The sequence below is a fragment of the Echinops telfairi genome, unplaced genomic scaffold, assembly GCF_000313985.2.
Source record: "Echinops telfairi isolate 266 unplaced genomic scaffold, ASM31398v2 ScPeMD7_24;HRSCAF=84, whole genome shotgun sequence".
NCBI lineage: Eukaryota > Metazoa > Chordata > Mammalia > Afrosoricida > Tenrecidae > Echinops > Echinops telfairi.
In genome coordinates, this window is record NW_022103921.1 from 2,783,383 (window position 1) to 2,801,170 (window position 17,788).

At 39.1% G+C, this 17,788-nt stretch overlaps 1 protein-coding gene across 1 annotated transcript in view; it reads left to right on the top strand.

Annotated features, from left to right (window-relative positions):
* The window catches only part of UGGT2 (UDP-glucose glycoprotein glucosyltransferase 2), a 264,346-nt gene that overhangs the window by 155,972 nt on the left and 90,586 nt on the right, over window positions 1-17,788 (top strand). The window contains exons 23-24 of the mRNA XM_045289053.1: window positions 5,429-5,560; window positions 13,254-13,378. Coding sequence (XP_045144988.1) covers window positions 5,429-5,560; window positions 13,254-13,378 — 257 coding nt within the window. The remainder of the gene's footprint in view (window positions 1-5,428; window positions 5,561-13,253; window positions 13,379-17,788) is intronic.

The following is a 17,788-nucleotide window of genomic DNA, read 5'->3' on the forward strand; positions in this document are numbered from 1 at the left end:
CACACCTTAGCCCCAAAGTCTATTTTTGGTATTCCCTGGGGACTTCATACCTCTGTTCCCCTTGCTGTTCTGTTGCCTGCCCTTAGTGTTTTGCCTCGGTGTGGTGGGATCAGATCGGGCACAATTCCCACACTGTGTCTCCAGTGTTGTCCCCTGTAGGGATATGGGTCATAGCTATGGGTGAGGGATGTCATGTCTCATAATGAGGCTGGCCTTGTCGTCTTCTCTGTGGGTTGGCTACTGTGAGCAGGAATATCGTCCTCAAGGCTTGGTGGGCCAGGATGTGTTCCACTCTCTCTTCATCCCCCTTCATTTGCTCCCGTGTGCTCTGATCAGACATGTCCCTCTCCCTGAGCTGTAGCTTCAGTGCTGTCCTCTGAAGTAAATTCTTTTGTGGGGAGGGGCAGCTGGGATTGGGGCTGGCCCTACAATCTACATTTTACTAAGACACCCAGGTGACCAGTATGCACATTAAGGTTTGGGAAATATATATAAGAAGTATTAAAGAGAAATATGTCTTAGTAGGAAAATGTAAGAAACCTTTTTGAAATTTTCTGTGCCTGTCTAAAATTTTTTTCACTCTTTGATCAAGGAATGTTTTTGGTCTTTCTGTATTTAAATACATTACATGTAGTTCTCCACTTATGATAGGGTTCCGTCCAGTGACTCCATCAAATCATTTCAGATATAAGTCCAATGCCTCATTAGTCCTACTTTTTTTTCAGTGTCTTCATAAATTCACAACACTGAACATCTGTGAGTAGACAGCTGAGTGATACCTTCAAGAAAGTACATGCTGCAACACCACGTAGTAAATTACTAATGAGAAAATGTACCCCCAACAACACAGCACAAAAACAGATGGTTCTAAAAGTGCAGCTCACTGTAACTTGAAAACTAACTTTATGTCCCGTGGGATCAGTGTAAAGGTATTAGAGGGTTTTTTTAAACCACTTTTTGAAATTTTCAGAGTTCCAAAATAAAGGGAGGAGCAGTTAGTTCACAATTTAATAAGTACTTTGTCATTTTATTTCTTAAATGTTAAGTTTTATTTAAATTGTTGGTGCTCCACAGCATTTTTCTAATTTAGGAATCCATTGAAAATCTGCACCCATTAAAAGAAAATGTATATATACCCATAACAAGATTTCAAAAGATTATAATTAATTTGCCAAGGGAATTATTTTTTCCGTGTAGCTTTAATTGGCTATAATAATTATACTATTGATAGAATTACCATATGCCCCCAAAGGATGATTTTTAATGTTCCTCAGTAAAATGATATCTCTGAATTGAACCAGGGACATATGTGAACTATACATAATATGGGTTATTAGATTTTAAATACAGAATATATATAATAGATTTTGAACTCTTACTTAATCCCAACCCTAATTCAGGAACAATTTGTTCTTATGTCATGAAGTGATCACTGTAGATATGGGTGCTGTAGCAATGTGTGATAAAGAAATCAGATGGTGCCCAGCTATCAGAAAGAATACAATCTGAGGTCTTAAAAGCTTGTCTTACGACAAGCAACTACCCTCTTCAACAAGTGGTGCTGGAAAAATTAGATCACCATATACAGAAGATTGAAACAGGAACCTTACCTCACATGCTCTTATTTAATTAATGTTCTATAATTCACCTCTAAATTCTAATATCCATTGCAGGAGCTGCACAGAAACTTATAGGCAGAATTCATGATTCAAATGATTTATTAAGGATGTTAGCAAGCTGTAATGCCAATGAGAAATACTCAGGATAGTTGTTTACCATGACACATTACAAAGTTTCAGGTCTATTAAATGCCCAAAGGGCCATGCCTCTCTGCTGTAGGCCGCAACACAAAGGCATTCAGTTCAAGCCCAATCGGTAGCAAATCTAGTTCCCTGAATTGTGTGCCTGAAAGCACCCCGCTCCAGTAAGACTCAGCCCACAGGCACTCAGCTCCACTTCCCTGGGTCACAAGTCCAGAGGCACCCCACTCCAGTCAACCTCAGACCAAACAAAGGCACTGAGCTCCACTTCCAAGTGGACTTGTCAGCAAGTCTCCACAAACTAGCCTCCTGCATAAATGCACTTGTCTTTGTTTGTCTTTCGGTTAGGAGGTCCCATCCCATTGTTCAGAAGCCATCCCTCTGGCTTCTGATTCTGCTGCTGCTCCTCTGATGTTGTAGCTACCTGGATCCAGGAGGTGCACTGCGCAGGTCCACAGGATGCACTCTACTCCTGGCTCTTGCTAGTAGTGAGACTCACTCCTCCTTCTCAGAGGGCTCATTTTATACACAGTAGGATGGCACTCCAGGGTATCCTGTTTGCAATTACTCACAGGTGAATCCTATCAGGATCTTTTCCCACCGTGTTACCAACCCATACAGAGATGGTCATCTGGTGGGAGGAAGAGACTTTGGCTAGAAGAGCCACGTTCAATAATGGATTGTCCCATGCACAAAAATGAACTCAAGCTTGATTAGAGACCTAAATGTAAACCCCAAAGCTATTCAGGGTCAGCAGTGAGTAGATTGGGACAAACTTACGGGTCTTATTGCTAGTCATACACAGACTACCCCTTTTAATAAAGGAAACACACACAACGGAAGACCAAAGAGATGCCTGAGACCTATTAAAAAGGAAACACGCACACCCAAAGACTTCATCAGTAGAAGAAGATGGGCAAAAAGACATTGGCAATGACACAGTGGACAAGGGAGTACTTACTAAAATCCACAGCATACTGCAACACCTCCATAAGAAAACAGTCCAGTTCAAAGATGGGCAATAGACAGTTCACAAGGAATGACACTCATGGCTAACAAACACATGAGGAAATGTTCGGAATAACTCGCCATTGGGGAGATGCAAATCAAAATAATGATGAGATAACACCTATCACCCATGATAGCCCAGTTTGAAAAAGCAAACAGAGCTACAAATGTTGGAGAGGGTGTGGAGACATTAGAACTCCTACACTGCTGGTAGACTTGTAAATATGTACAAACATTGTGGAAAGCAATGTGGCACTACGTAAAACAACTGGGAATAGAAATACCAAATGACCCAGCAATAGTTTGGCTGGCTATGTACCCCAAAGAAATATAAGAAGAAATTGCAGCCTGCCTCAACACAGGGTCCTTCAGGGGGTTGCACTTGGGAACAAGGTAATGACAAGCTGGAAATAGTAAGGCAAGCAGATTGGACTGATTTAAGGAGTGTGTCAGTAACTAAACTTGAGGGAATGAGTCACTGAGCCTGGGGATCAGAATCAAAATCTCAGGAGACAATCCAGGTCAACTAGTATAACAGTTCAACCAGACAATGCTTGGCATCCTACTTTATGAATAGCAACTAGGACCTTTAATATGTGTGGGCTGCCTGGTTGCAACTGTCAGTTTCCCTAGTAGAAGGAAAGTAGAATGATGAGACTCAGAAGGCATGGAAGCATTTAGGCCAGTAGACTAATGAACCATGCAAACATCAGACTCCATGAACTTGAGACCAGAAGAACTAAATGGTGCCTGGCTACCACTAGCAACTGCTCTGAAAAAGATCACCGTAGAAAGCAGGCATACTGGTGAGATAGCGACTGGTGGACCCCCCCAACAATATGGCTCTTAGTCACCTGGGTTAAGCCATGGTAGGTTGAGGGGACTGCAGTAAAGGAATGGAAATAAAATGTATATGCACTGTTGAATGAAAAACTGGTGATTTGCTCTATAAACCTTCACCTAATTCACAATTAAAAAAAAAAAAAGGATTAAAAAGCAAGCATCTAAGTGAGATGACAGCACAGTCCACAGGAAAGAAACGCCAGCCTGTGTGATACAAGGATTATAAATAATTCAATCCAAGACAGGAGACGGAAACCTTATTAAAACGTCTGTTTTGAGCGCCCAGTTTGCAAAAAGCTGTGGATGAGAGTGAAAACCAAAAATTCCCTGGCCGCATCCTTGTATGGATTAAGCCTCTGGAGAATCCTCTCTGACCATTGGCCTTACTTATGTGAATAGCCTTGCTATCAGACAGACTGGATTGGAAAGTGCATGAAGGCTGATGTAGTTAGGTTAACATTTGACAACTTATTTGTTTTGCCCTTTGACTCATTTTTAAATTCTAGTTTTTATTATTTTTGCTTTCTTTTAGATTGAGGGCTTTCTGTTTTATTTTGTAATTATTGTTTCAGAGATATATGAAGTCTAGCACAGGCAAGTCTGTGGAGACAGTAACTGGACTGATAGTTTCTTAGGGTTATGGTTGTAGAAGGGAAATGGAAAGCAATGACAGTAAGAATTAAGAAAGGAGGAGCTGATACCAAGGACTCAAGTAGAAAATGTCTTGAAAATGATGATGGCAACAAATGTACAAACGTGCTTGACCTAGTGGAAGGATGTACGGATTGTGATAAAAGTTGTACGACCCCCAATAAAATGATTTTTTTTAATTCAGAAAATATCCTAACATTGATTGTGGTGATAATTGCACAACTCTTTTATGTGCTTAAACCATTGAAATGTGTGTTATGATGATTATTTGTCAGTAAAACTAAAAAAAAATGTTCATTGAGGATAAGAGAATTTTTCTACAAACTTTTGGAACCCTTTAGGAATGCTGCCAATTCGATAAAGTGAAAAGTATATTTTAAATTGCATTTTTCTTGTAGACGTGAGACTGAGGCTCTCTTCTTAGATTGAAAGGCTGTTTAAATTTTGTGTTCTTTGAATAATATTTTCATGTCCTTGTCCTGTTTTTGTACTGCAATGCCAGTATTTCCTATTTGGTTTTTGGTGCACATTTTATAGAGATTAACCCTTTGTCTACTGTAAATACCTCCCCCACCAGTTGGCATTGGTCATATGAGTTGCCTTATGATTTCTTTTTTATGAGGTAAAAAAAAAAAGTCTTCTTTTGATTTTTTTTAATGTACTTTTATTTATTTTTTAAAATCATTTATTGGGGACTTACAACATTCCATACAGCAATTGTATTAAGCATATTTGTACATGTGTTGCCATCATTTTCTAAACATTTGCTTCTATTTGAACCCTGGGTATCAGCTCTTCTTTTTTTCTCTCCCTTCCCACCTCCCTCCCATCCTGCGACCGCTTGATAAATTATAAATTATTATCGTATGCTTATCTTATACTGACCACTGTCTCCCTTTACCCATGATTCTGTTGTTCATCCCTTTGGGAGAGAGAGGGAGGCTAATGCATCGATCATTGCTATCGGATCGCCCTTTCTTCCCTATCCTCCTTGTATCATAATGTGCTTTTAGAAGAAATTAATACATTTTAAAATCATTTGGTAACAAATCCAATTTTAGATTGAATTTAGTAGAGGTATATATATTAAAATTAACTTTAATAAGTAAAATGGTCCTTTGCTTACTGTTCTCTAATTGGTTTCATCATTTTTAACTTTGCTTTAGGGAATGGATAAGAATGCTTTTGAAAAAAAATATAATACCGTTGGAATGAATATATTCCGAACTCACCAGTTGTTCTGTCAAGATGTACTGAAATTGAGTCCTGGTGAAATTGGTATTGTCAGCAATGGAAAAGTAAGTAGAGTGACCCTGTGGTACATTTGTCAGTGACACTGTGGGTTAGTGGTTCTCAAACTCTTGTTCTGTCACAACACAGCTGATGCAAAATATGGACAAGGTGGTACTCATATACTGCTGGGCACACTTGACACCTTTCAAAATACATAAATTCCTCTTTGAAATGTCCAGTTCATAACGCACGACCTCTTACTTCATCCTTCTCTCACCTTCCTTTAAATAAGGAAGGGTATGTGTGTGCAGCTAACTTTTATTTTATTCTAATAAAATATTGGAACAAACAACTTAGTGCACATTAGAATATTGGATTTTAAACTACTATTATAGTACGTGTAGTAAGTAGATCATGGCAGCTTAAAAATAATTATGTACAGTTTTCAATTTTTGAAGTATAATGTAATATAAAGGATCACATTTCATTAATGTAATCTTTAGAAAGGCATAGGAAAATCAATTGTAGGCCAGATATTCTATATAAAATTCACTACTAATATCTTGTTTTACCTGCCAATCCTTTTTCCACTGTTTTTAGCCATGACAGGTTTTGTTTTATTTTATTTAAAAGATGGTATCTTACTATATGCATCATTTTATAGGTTAAATTTTCCTTTAATATGTCACATTACTGTGTGTGTAATAAGTTTAATCAACCCATTTTTAAAAAAGATATAAAACTAGTCAGATTTCCTATTTCTTCTAATCAGGTTTTTGTTGTTGTTAGTTTGTATCTTTCAAGGAATTGTCTATTTCATCTAAGTTGTCAGATTTATCAGCATTAAGTTATTAATTCCCTTAATATCCTTTTAAGTCCATAGTATCACTTACAGAGTCTATAGAATCTGTTAGCAGACAGCATCCTAACAATATTTTTCAAGTATGGTAGTCTGTTTTTATGCTTTAGGCATTATTTAAGAACTTTAAATCTTAATCTTACTAAGAAATCAAGGAATGCAATACTTGAGTTACATATCTCTGCTTGAATTATAAAATTTTCCTATCTTCAAAGCTCTAATGTATTCTCTAAGTTTTCTTTATTTTCCACAATTTATGAGCTTAGTTTATATGCATGTTTTATTTTCATTTCAAATTCCCTAAAGATGAACAGAATTGATAGACTTTTGGCAAACCTAACCAAAGAAAGGAAGGAACAAACATCAATAGCCAGGATGAGGAATGAAACAAAGAAAATTACAGTGGACCCTAATGAAATTAAGAGGGTTTTTCTTTACACCGTACTAAGAAAGCTTGTACTAAAATGAATTCAACAACTTGGAAGACATGGACAAATACTTAGAAAAACAATCCTTCCCTAGATTATCCCAAATGGATGTCAAGAACCTCAACAGACCCATAACAATAGAAAAAATAGATAAGGGACGACCACTGAAAAATCCCCCTGGCCAGACAGCTTCACCGGAGAATTTTACCAAGCATCCAGGGAAGAACTGACACCAATCCTGTACAAATTCTTTCAGAGCATAGAAAAGGACAGCAAACTCCCAAACTCTATGAAGCTAGTATAACACTGATACCTAAAGCGAGCAAGAATCCCACAAAGATTGAGAACTAGACCGATATTTCTAAGGAACACCGATGCAAAAACGCTTAACAAAATATTGGTCAATAGAATACCAAATATATAAAACAAATAATTCATCATGAACAAGTGGGATTCATTCCAGGGAGGGTACAACATTAGAAAGTCCATCAACATTATTTACCACATTGACATGAAAATGGATAAGAACCACACAATAATATCAATAGAAGCAGAAAAAGCATTCGACAACATGCAACACCCATTCCTGTTTAAGACACTCAAGAAGATAGGAATGGAAGGAAAATTCCTCAAAATAATTTAAACCATAAATGAAAAATCAACAGCCGATGTAATAATCAATGGGGAAAAGATGAAAACATTCTCACTGAAGTAGGGGTCCAGAAAAGGATGCCCCTTGTCACCTCTTTTATTCAACATTGTACTGGAAGTTTTAGCTAACAACATAGGCAAAGGAAAAACATGAAAGGAATTCATCTGGCAAAAGAAGAGGTGAAATTATTATTATTCACAGGTAATATAATTTTATGTATTGAAAACCCCCAAAGCTCCACAGTAGGAGTGCTGGAAGTAATAGAGGAATATGGTAGAGTGGCAGGATACAAGATCAACGAACAAAAGTCTGTTGGATTGCGGTATACACTGGACGAGATCATGGAAGAGGAGATCAAAAAGATAGTACCCTTCACAATAGCAAAGCTCAAATTGAAGTATTTAGGGATACTGTATACCTAACCCAAAAAACAAGATTTGTACAATGAAAACTACAAAACACTATTACAAGAAACCAAAAGTGACCTCCACAAATCCTTGCTTATGGATCGCAAACCTCAATATAGTAAAGATGCCAATCCCTACCCAAGGCACTATATAAATTTAATGCTATCCCAATACAAATAGCAACATCTTTTTTCAATGAACTGGAACAACTAATAACTGACTACCAACTTCATATGGAGAGGGAAGAAGCCACATTTGTCAAAACAGCATGGTATTGGTATAACGACAGATAGACCAATGGAAAAAAACAGAAAATCCAGAAATAAAAACATCCATATACAGATAACTGATCTTCAATAAGGATCCTAAAAATATCAAATGGGAATTGGATGCCCTCTTCAACAGGATGTGCTGGTAAATAATGGATATATACCTACAGAAAAAATAAAGCAAGCCTCTCACCTCACTTCATACACAAGAATTAAGCCGGGGGGCTTCACAGACCTCAGGGTAAAACCCCCAAACTGTTAGGGCCATCAATAAGGGAATTGGGACAAATCTAAGAACTTTAGCGCAGGGAGTGAACAGGCTCTCAGAAATAGGGATGGAGACAAACACAGAGGAAGCACAAATTGACAAGTGGGATATACTGAAGATAAAACACCTGGGCATATCGAAAGACTTCATCAAGCGTAATAACAGAACACACAGACCAAGACCAGACATCTGTGCTCCAATATTCATCATGGTGCAGTTCACGACCGTGAAGAATTGGAAACAATCTAAATTTCCATCAACTGACAAATGGATTAAAAAACTCGGGTATATACATACAGTGGAGTACTATGCAGCCTTAAAAAGCAGCAATAAACACATGAAGCTTGTCTCATGGGAAGAGTTGGAGGAAATTATGCAAAGCGAAGTTAGCAGTGCACATAGGGATAGGTACAACAGGAGTCTACTGAGGTAAGCTCAAAAAGTACAGTGGGCATAGAGAATAAACTACTTAATGCAAAAATCCTGGGGTGAGGTCCAAGCATTTTGGCAGAAGTCTGACCCAATCCAGGGGATACATATGTCAGCCAACTATAAAAAAGGGTAAAAGAAGGGGAAGGGGAGGAACAGGGCACTAATAAACCCATGGGGAGGGTATTGTTTGTCTCCACAGGAAAGGGAGAGAGGGACAAGACCCCATCCTGGAGCACCAAGCTTTGAGGACTACATACTGGCACGGAGCAGCAAACTAACAGGATGATGGGCCAGGCCCAAGCCAAGCGATGTTGACCCCCTCCCCAGAGGAACGTAATACAGAGGACAGCACTGAAGATATAGCCTGGGGAGAGTGGCGAACCAAGAGGGAACGAGAGAGAAAGTGGACCTCATCATGGCCCGCTAAGCCCCGGGGCTGACATGCCTGCTCAGAGCAGCTAATGCACAGAGGGGACCACATGACGGTCCCACCATGAGACACAGCATTCCCTCACTGACCCATAGCACTATGGGGGACAACACTGAAGACACTGTGCAGAAAGTGTGCCCATTTTACCTCATGCACAGCAGAGTGAATGTGAAGGAAGTGCCACAGGGCAGCAAAGGGAGTAAAGTACCAAGTCTCCACGGAATTCTGAAAATTGACTTCTGACTCAGTAGACAGGGCTTGGCACCTCATCAGACCCGATTGGAAAACACTCATAAGGGTCAGCAGACAGACCTGGAACTATCTATCAGGGTTTTTGTTTGTTTTCTTTCCCCCTATGTCTGTCTATATAAGATAGAACAAACAATCCCGAGGAAAAAACAACAGGACCGGCGTCCCCAAGGGGACATGGGAGAGGAGGGGGCAGGGAGCCAGCAAACTCAGGGATAAGGAAACAATAAGAGATCTAAAATTGATAGCGAGTAGGGGCTATAATGCTTGGTGGGGTCTGATCAAGTGCATTGTATCCAAGAGGAATTACTGAGAGCCGAATGGAGGGTGAGCATGATAGTGGAACAGAAGTAAGGTGAAAGGAAATGGAGGAAAGAAGTAGGAGGCAAAAGCTACTTATCAAGGTATAGCTATAGGCATGTATATATGTAAATATATTCATTTATAATGAAAGGGATAGAGGCCAATGTACATATATTTATATGTTAAGTATTAAGATAAACAGACAGGCTTTGGACCTCTGCTCAAGTCCTCCCTAAACACAACACTTTGTTCTAATAAGCTGGCACTTTTGATAACCACCTTCCTGACACAATTGCTGAAGACAAAATTGGTACATAAGCAAATGTGATGAAAGTGGATGGTGTCCAGCTATCAAAAGATATATAGCATCTGGGGTCCCAAAGGCTTGAAGTTAAAACAAGCAGCCATCTAGCAGGGAAGCAAATAAGCTCACATGGAAGAGCCCAGCAGCCTGTGTGATCATGTGGTGTAGAGAGGCTCAAACAAACCATGATATCCATGTGAAAGGGGGGCCAGCGTGGAGACCCAAAGCCCAGCTGTAGACAACTGGACATCTCACAACAGAAGGGTTACAAGAACGGGACAATTCAACCAGGGTGCAGTATAGCACTGAGGAAACACATCATTCCTGTGATTCCTGAATGCTTCTCCCCTCAACTCCCATGACCCAGTTCTACCTTACAAATTTGGCTAGACTTGCTTACACACATTGCCACAGATAAGGGCTCTCGACAAATGGAATTCAGAACAGATAAAACCCTCAAAAACAATAATGGGAGTAGCGATATCATGAGGGTAAGTGGAGGATGGGGGCGGGGTAGAAAGGGGGAACCCATCACAAGGTTAGATATATAGCCCAGCCCCCAGGGGAACGAATAGCAGAAATGTGGGTCCATGTAGACAATGGACAGTGTGAGACACGAAACAACAATATATAATTGATCAAGGATTCACAAGGGTGGGAGGGTGGGGGAAGGAAGGGAGGGGGGAAAAGAAGAGCTGATACCAATGACTCAAGTAGAAAGAAAATGTTCTAGAAATGTTGATGGTAACATATGTACGAGTGTACTTAATACAATTAAATGATGGTTGTCAATAATGTTTGTAAGAGCTCCCCAATAAAATGATTAATTTGTTAAAAAAAATCCTTAAAATTGTTTGCTCTTACGTGAATCTGTAAAATTAGAGGACTTGGGAAAGAGCAGTGGCTCATAGAAATCAAATATAACGACATCTAGTGTAATCTTTTCGAACTAATTGTGTGACTTGCCAAAAGCAATCAGAATGAGAGTCAAATGTGCACAGCACTACTGTACAAATCAGTGATGAGTTGTAACTATTGTGAAGGTTTTAGTGCATTTTCATAGCAAACTATGTTACACAGAAGCCCAGATGTGCCGTTGCTTCTTCTCTTTAAGAGTGCTCTGGAAGGAAAGACAATTTTTTAGAACAGCTTTAAAGACTCTCTCTCCTCCATCAGTCATTTTGGGGAGTATACCTACTTTGTCTAGTACCTTGCCTTTTAGTTGTTAAAAAAAAAAAAAAAGACATCACCTACTGCCATCAAATTGGTTCTAATTCATAATATCCCGATAGGACAGAGTATATCTGTGCCATGGAGCTCCAAGACTGTGACTCTTTACCAAAGCATCTTTTTCCTGTACCTTCTGGTTATATGTTATGGGAATATTACCCTATGTTATCTTTGTAATTGTTTAAGATTATATTTATACAAGCAAATGTGGTGAAGAAAGCTGATGGTGCCTGGTTATCAAAAGATATGGCGTCTGGGGTCTTAAAGGCTTGAAGATAAACAGGCAGCCATCTAGCTGAGAAACAACAAAGCCCACATGGAAGAAGCACACCAGCTTGTGAGATCACAAGGCATCGAAGGGATCAGATATCAGGCATCACCCCCCCCCCCCAAATCATAGCATTGTGAATGAGGGGGACTGCCGAGTGGGAATCCAGGGCGCATCTGTGGGAAATTGGACATCCCCTTGCAGAAGGGCTGCGGGGAGGAGATGAGCCAATCAGGGTGTAGTGTAGCAATGATGAAACATACAATATTCCTCTAGTTTTTGAATGCTTCCTCCCCACCACTCTCATGATCTCAATTCTATCTTACAAATCCGGCTGGACCAGAGGATGTACACTGGTACAGATAGGAACTGGACACACAGGGCATCCAGGACAGAGGAACCCCTCAGGACCAGTGGTGAGAGGCGATACTGGGAGGGTGGAGGGAAGGCGAGGGAGAAAAGGGGAACAGATTACAAGGATCTACATATAACCTCCTCCCTGGGGGACGTGGGTGAAGTGAGATGTCGGCTAAGATAAGACAGAAAAATAAGTTATAAATTATTAAGTGTTCAGGGGGGAGTGGGGAGGGAGAGGAATAATGAAGAGCTGATACCAAGGGCTCAAGTAGAAAGCAAATGTTTTGAGAATGATGAGGGAGACAAATGTACAAAAGTGCTTGACACAATGGATGGATGTATGGATTGTGATACGAGTTGTACAAGCCCCCAATAAAGTGATTAAAAAAAACCACGATTAAATTGCTACCAATATTAATGCTAGTTTGTATTAATTTTGTGTGCCAGACATTATTCTGGGTTCTCAGGGTACATTGAACAAACATGTTCACATGGAGGTTATGTTTTGGTGGGCAGAGACAGGCACCAGGCACCTTACTGATAAGGTGCCATTTACACAAAAGTTGAAGATGACGAGGGCTTAAGTAAGCCACATTCAGTGTCTGGAGGAGGAACGTTGTAGACAGAAGAAGCTGTAAGTGCAAAAACCCTGTGGCAAAATCATGCCGATGTGGTGCAGGGATTACAGAAAGGAGGAAAGTGGTCAGGAGAGGTACAAAAACAAACAAACTTCATAACCACCATTTCCTCCTATACTTAGGCATTAAATTAAGTGATCTTTCTATGCTCCAAAACATTTCTACAGTGTCAGCTAGTTGGATATTATTTGGAATTATTATAGTAATTATGAAATTTGTCTTTTGGTTTTTGTTCTTTTATGCCTTTTATGCCTATGTACTAAGTTTACATAGTATAGACTTTGACTTACAGGGAACACAAAAACATTACACTTAAATGATTTATAAATTCTGAACATTTCTTTTAATTTGGATCAAAAGGTTTTATGTTAGTATTTAGAAGCATCGTGACGTATATGTCAAAGCAAAACTACCAAACAGATGAGGTATCTAAAAATGCTTGGCACCTTTGATGACAATGTGCGTGCAAATGTTACTTGTAATGCCAAAATGAGAAAATACTTCTCTTGTTTTCAGTGGCTTTGGTCAATGGTGAATTTAAAAGCTATTATCTGTTTACTCTTTAACCAGCTTTTTACTAAAGTAAGACATATTTGATGAGAAAATTCTTGTTTGAAATGGTATTTTCTAGAAGACATGTAACAATATAACATTTTATTTTAAGTTCCTAGGACCTTTAGATGAAATTCTCTATGCAGAAGATTTTTACTTACTGGAGAAGATAACGTTTAGTAGTTTTGTAGAGCAGATTAAAGGCATCGTTAAAAATATGGAAACCAGGTCAACAAAGTAAGTATTTAAAATCCTTAAGGTTAGTCTACTTTGGCGATATGTCATTTTGAATGTAATTTTTAATTTAGAAATTATTTTCAGTGTATCAAAAATAAAGATATAATAAAAGACATACAAGGAGAATGTAAAGAAGGGAGATAGTGGTCAGTGTATGATATGAAAATAATAATTTATAATTTATGAAGGAGGCACAAAGGTGGGAGGAAAGGGAGGGAAAAAAGAAGAGCTGAGCTGATACCAAAGGCTCAAATAGAAAGTTAATGTTTAGAAAATGATGATGGCAACATATGTACAAATATGCTTGATACAAGTGCTGTATGGGATGTTGTAAGAGCCCCCAATAAAATGATTAAAAAAAATAAAAGCACATTTAAAATATCAAAAGAAAAGAAATGCTAAGAAGAAAAATAATAATGAAGAGAAAGGAGAGAAGTTGTCAAAACATTTTTCAATGAAAGGATTAGTTGAACTGTTTTCTAAACTAAATCAGGTGCTTCAATTGCGTGAAAACTTGGACCCGAAGTCTGATCATATTTCTAAAGTCGAAAGGCAGACAAAGAAAACTGAGATATTACTGCAAAAATTGTGATAACAAAAAGAAATGACCCATATTCAAGGTTCTCAGTAATTTTCTGACTAGAAATGCCATCTGCATTTCCATGCATAACCCAGATGATCCAGAACCTCTCTCAAGTGGAATTACTACTGCCACTGACAAAAGACCAATACCACCCAACTCTTCTTCACTACTAGGGAGAATTTTATGATTGTGTATTTGTGAAATATGTATGTATGAAAATATATCTGTAAGATTATACATAGTGTTTCCAACTCCCAAATATATGTAAAGATCAGGTTATAAAGATTCTGATAATAAAATGCAATCATAATTTTTTTAAAAGAAAGGGACATCAATAATCGTTGTACAACACAAAGAGTACAACCACTGGCCCTGTATTATATAGAGAGAAATCATTGAATGGGAGAATGTTTTGTTATATACATAAGTTAAAAAAATGAGAATTACATGAATAACAATGAATACAAGGAAGAGAAACATATTCTACAATTGATGTGGCAATGATTGCATAACTCTTCTTGGTATGATTGAACTATCAGATTTTATATTTGGGTGAAGTGCCAATAAAACTAAAAAAAAATAAAGCGACATCTCCCCTCTCTTCTTCGGCGGAGGAAGCAGACATCTTCCACCAGCATCATGGCTGCTCTCAGGCCACCAGTGAAGCCTAAAATTGTCAAAAAGGGGACCAAGAAGTTCATGTGGCACTAATCCTATATGTCAAGATTAAGTGCAACTGGCGCAAGTCCTGAGGCATTGACAACAGAGTGCAGAGAAGATTCAAGGGCCAGATCTTGATGCCCAACTTGGTTACCGGAGCAACAAGAAAACCGAGGACATGCTGCCCAATGGCTGCTGCAAGTTACTGGTCCACAGCGTCAAGGAGCTGGAAGTGCTGTTGATGTGCAACAAGTCTTATTGTACAGAGAATGCTCACAGTGTTTCCTCCAAAAATCACAAAGCCATCGTTGAAAGAGCAGCCCAGCTGGCCATCAGAGTCACCAATCCCAACGCCAGGCTGCGCAGTGAAGAAAATGAATAGATGGCCAATTTGCGAGTTTTATTTGTGCTAAATAAAACCATAAATGTAAAAAAAAAAGAAATAAAATATTAAAGTGGATGTCAGAAGAGACTCTGAAGCTTTCTCTTAGTTGTCTAGTAGCTAAGGCAAATTGAAGGAATTAAGTAGTCAAAGAGCTGAACAGAAAATTTCAAAGGGCACCTCAAGAAGACAAAGGTAAAGTATAATAACGGAATGTTCCAAGACCTAGATTTAGAAAACCACAACGGAAGAACACACTCAAGCGTGCCTTAAGCTGAAAGAACTGAAGAAAAGTCAAGCTTAGGGCTGCAATACTGAAAAAAATTTTAAGGCCACAGTAGTGAGTGATACCGTAGGCATCAAAATAACACACAGTCACTGTCTCCAAAAGTAGTAGTATGGTTGTGTAACCATTTCAAGAAGTAGCATATGATCTAGAACCAATGGTGCTGAAGGCAGAAGTCCAATCTGCAGTGAAGACATTAGCCAAAACCAAACAAGGCTCCAGGAATTGTGAGAGTACCCATTGAATTGCTTCGACAAGCTGATGAAGCACTGGAAGCACTTGGCTATGCCTAGAAATTTTGAAGACAGCTACCTGGCCAATGGACTGGAAGAGATATTTGTGCCCATTCCAAAGAAAAATGGCCCAGTATCACACACACATAAAATTTTGCTGAGGATCGTCCAACAATTGTAGCAGTACATTGACAGGGAGCTGCCTAAGGTTCAGGCCAGATTCAGGGGAGGACCTAGAACCAGGGATATCATTGCTGATGTCAGGTAAATCGTGTTTCAAAGCCCAGCATACCAGAAGCGTGTTGTGCTTTATTGACTATACAAAGGCATTCAACTGTGTGGATCATAACCAACTATGGAAAGTGGAATTCCACAAAAGTTAATTGAGCACATGGATTAAAAGGCAGTTGTGCAAACAGAACAAGAGAATACTGCATGATTTAATACAATAATACATGGTTTAAAATCATGGAAGGTGTGTGTCATGATTGTATCCTCTCACCATACTTAAATAATCTTAGCAAATATTCAGAGAAATTGGGCTATATGAAGAAAACCGTGGCATCAGGATAGGAAGAAGGCTGATTAAAAACCTTTGATATGTCTACTCTCATTGTTGACCCTGAAGTGAGAGTAGAGATACCAGTAGGATTAGGGGATGGTGGGGGCAGTAAGGGGAAATTGATCACAAGGATCCATCTAGAACCCCATCCCAGGGGGACGAATAATGGAAAAGTGGGTGTGGAGTGATGGAGGATGATGTAAGATATGGAAAAAATAATTGATAACTTATCAAGGGTTTGTGAGGGAGGGTGGGAGGGGGAAGAAATGGGGAGCTGATATCAGGGACTCAAGTGGGAAGAGAATGCTTTGAAAATGATGATGGCGGCAAATGTGTTTGACACACTGGATGAATGTATAGATTGTGATACGAGGTATAAGAGCCCCAGTAAAAGTATTTAAAAAAACAAAACAAAACAAAAAAACCTTTGAAATGCAGGTGACACAGCCTTGCTTGAAGTACTGACAGAGATCAAAGATGGCAGCTTTCAATATGTATTGCAACTAATGTAAACCCAAATCTTCACAACTAGGCAATGGGTAACATAATAAAAATGGAGAAAAGTTTTAAGTTGTCAGGGACTTCGTCTTGCTTGGATCCATAACCAATGCTCATGGAAGCAGCGGTCGGGAAATCAATTGACGCATTACATTTGGGGTAAAGCTACTGCACAAGACCATTTTAAAGTGTTGAAAAGCAAGGAGATTACTTTGAGGACTGAGATGTCACTGACCCACGCTGTGGCACTTTAAATCACCGCATGTGCATGTAGCAGTTGGGCATTGGGTAAAGAAGAGTAAAGAAGAATTGATGCATTCGAATTGTGGGCCTGGCAGCGTAAGTTGGAAGTACTGTGGACTGCCAAAAGAACAGACAAATCTGTCTCGTAAGAAGTACAGCAGAGTGCTCCTTAGAGGCAAGAATGGCAAGACTTCATCACATGTACTTTGGACATGTAATCTAAATAGAGACAATATCCACAGTCAGTTGTAATTGGAATAAAATTAGGGAAACTTTAAAAAGCAGTAAAAGGTAGTTGTAACATTTATAATAATTTAGTACTAGTATCGGAAAGAATGTGTTTCAGCAGTTTGTGGAACTTTTAAAATTTCAAGACTAATTCATTAATGAAAATATTTTTGATTTTCATATAAACCAGGAGAGCTGTTTTGATCACTATTAAGCTGTATTTTAAACAAAATCAACACTAAATCAACAAACCAGTAATGTTAAATTAGAACAGCCTCTTATATGTGTCTGAAATAGTTACATGCACACAAGCTAAGCAAGTTTGTGTTCATCTGAACGTGCATTAAAGATATGCAGCCCTGTTATCAAACTTGCCAAGCGTCACTTTACTAGGCAGGTAGAACTTGTGATGCCAAAGACAGAATCCTTGGAACCATCATCCAAGCTGAGGGGCATGTGAAATCCTTTGCTCTCACTGAGTGATGTTGCATGCTCTACGGAAAACCACATTCTTCAGTGCCCCTGGCCCCTCTCTAAGGAGCTCTGCCGATGTGGGTGGTTACCCATTAGACTTGTAACCACATTGTGAGCAACTGGGACGCACCAGCCACCGCTGGGGAGGAGAAAGATGAGGGTTCTGTGCCTGTGAAGCCCTGGCACTTCTAGGGATCACTCTTGCTCTGCAGGTCGCTCTGTGTCTGAGTTGACTCTATGGCAGTGGGTTGTCGCTTTATC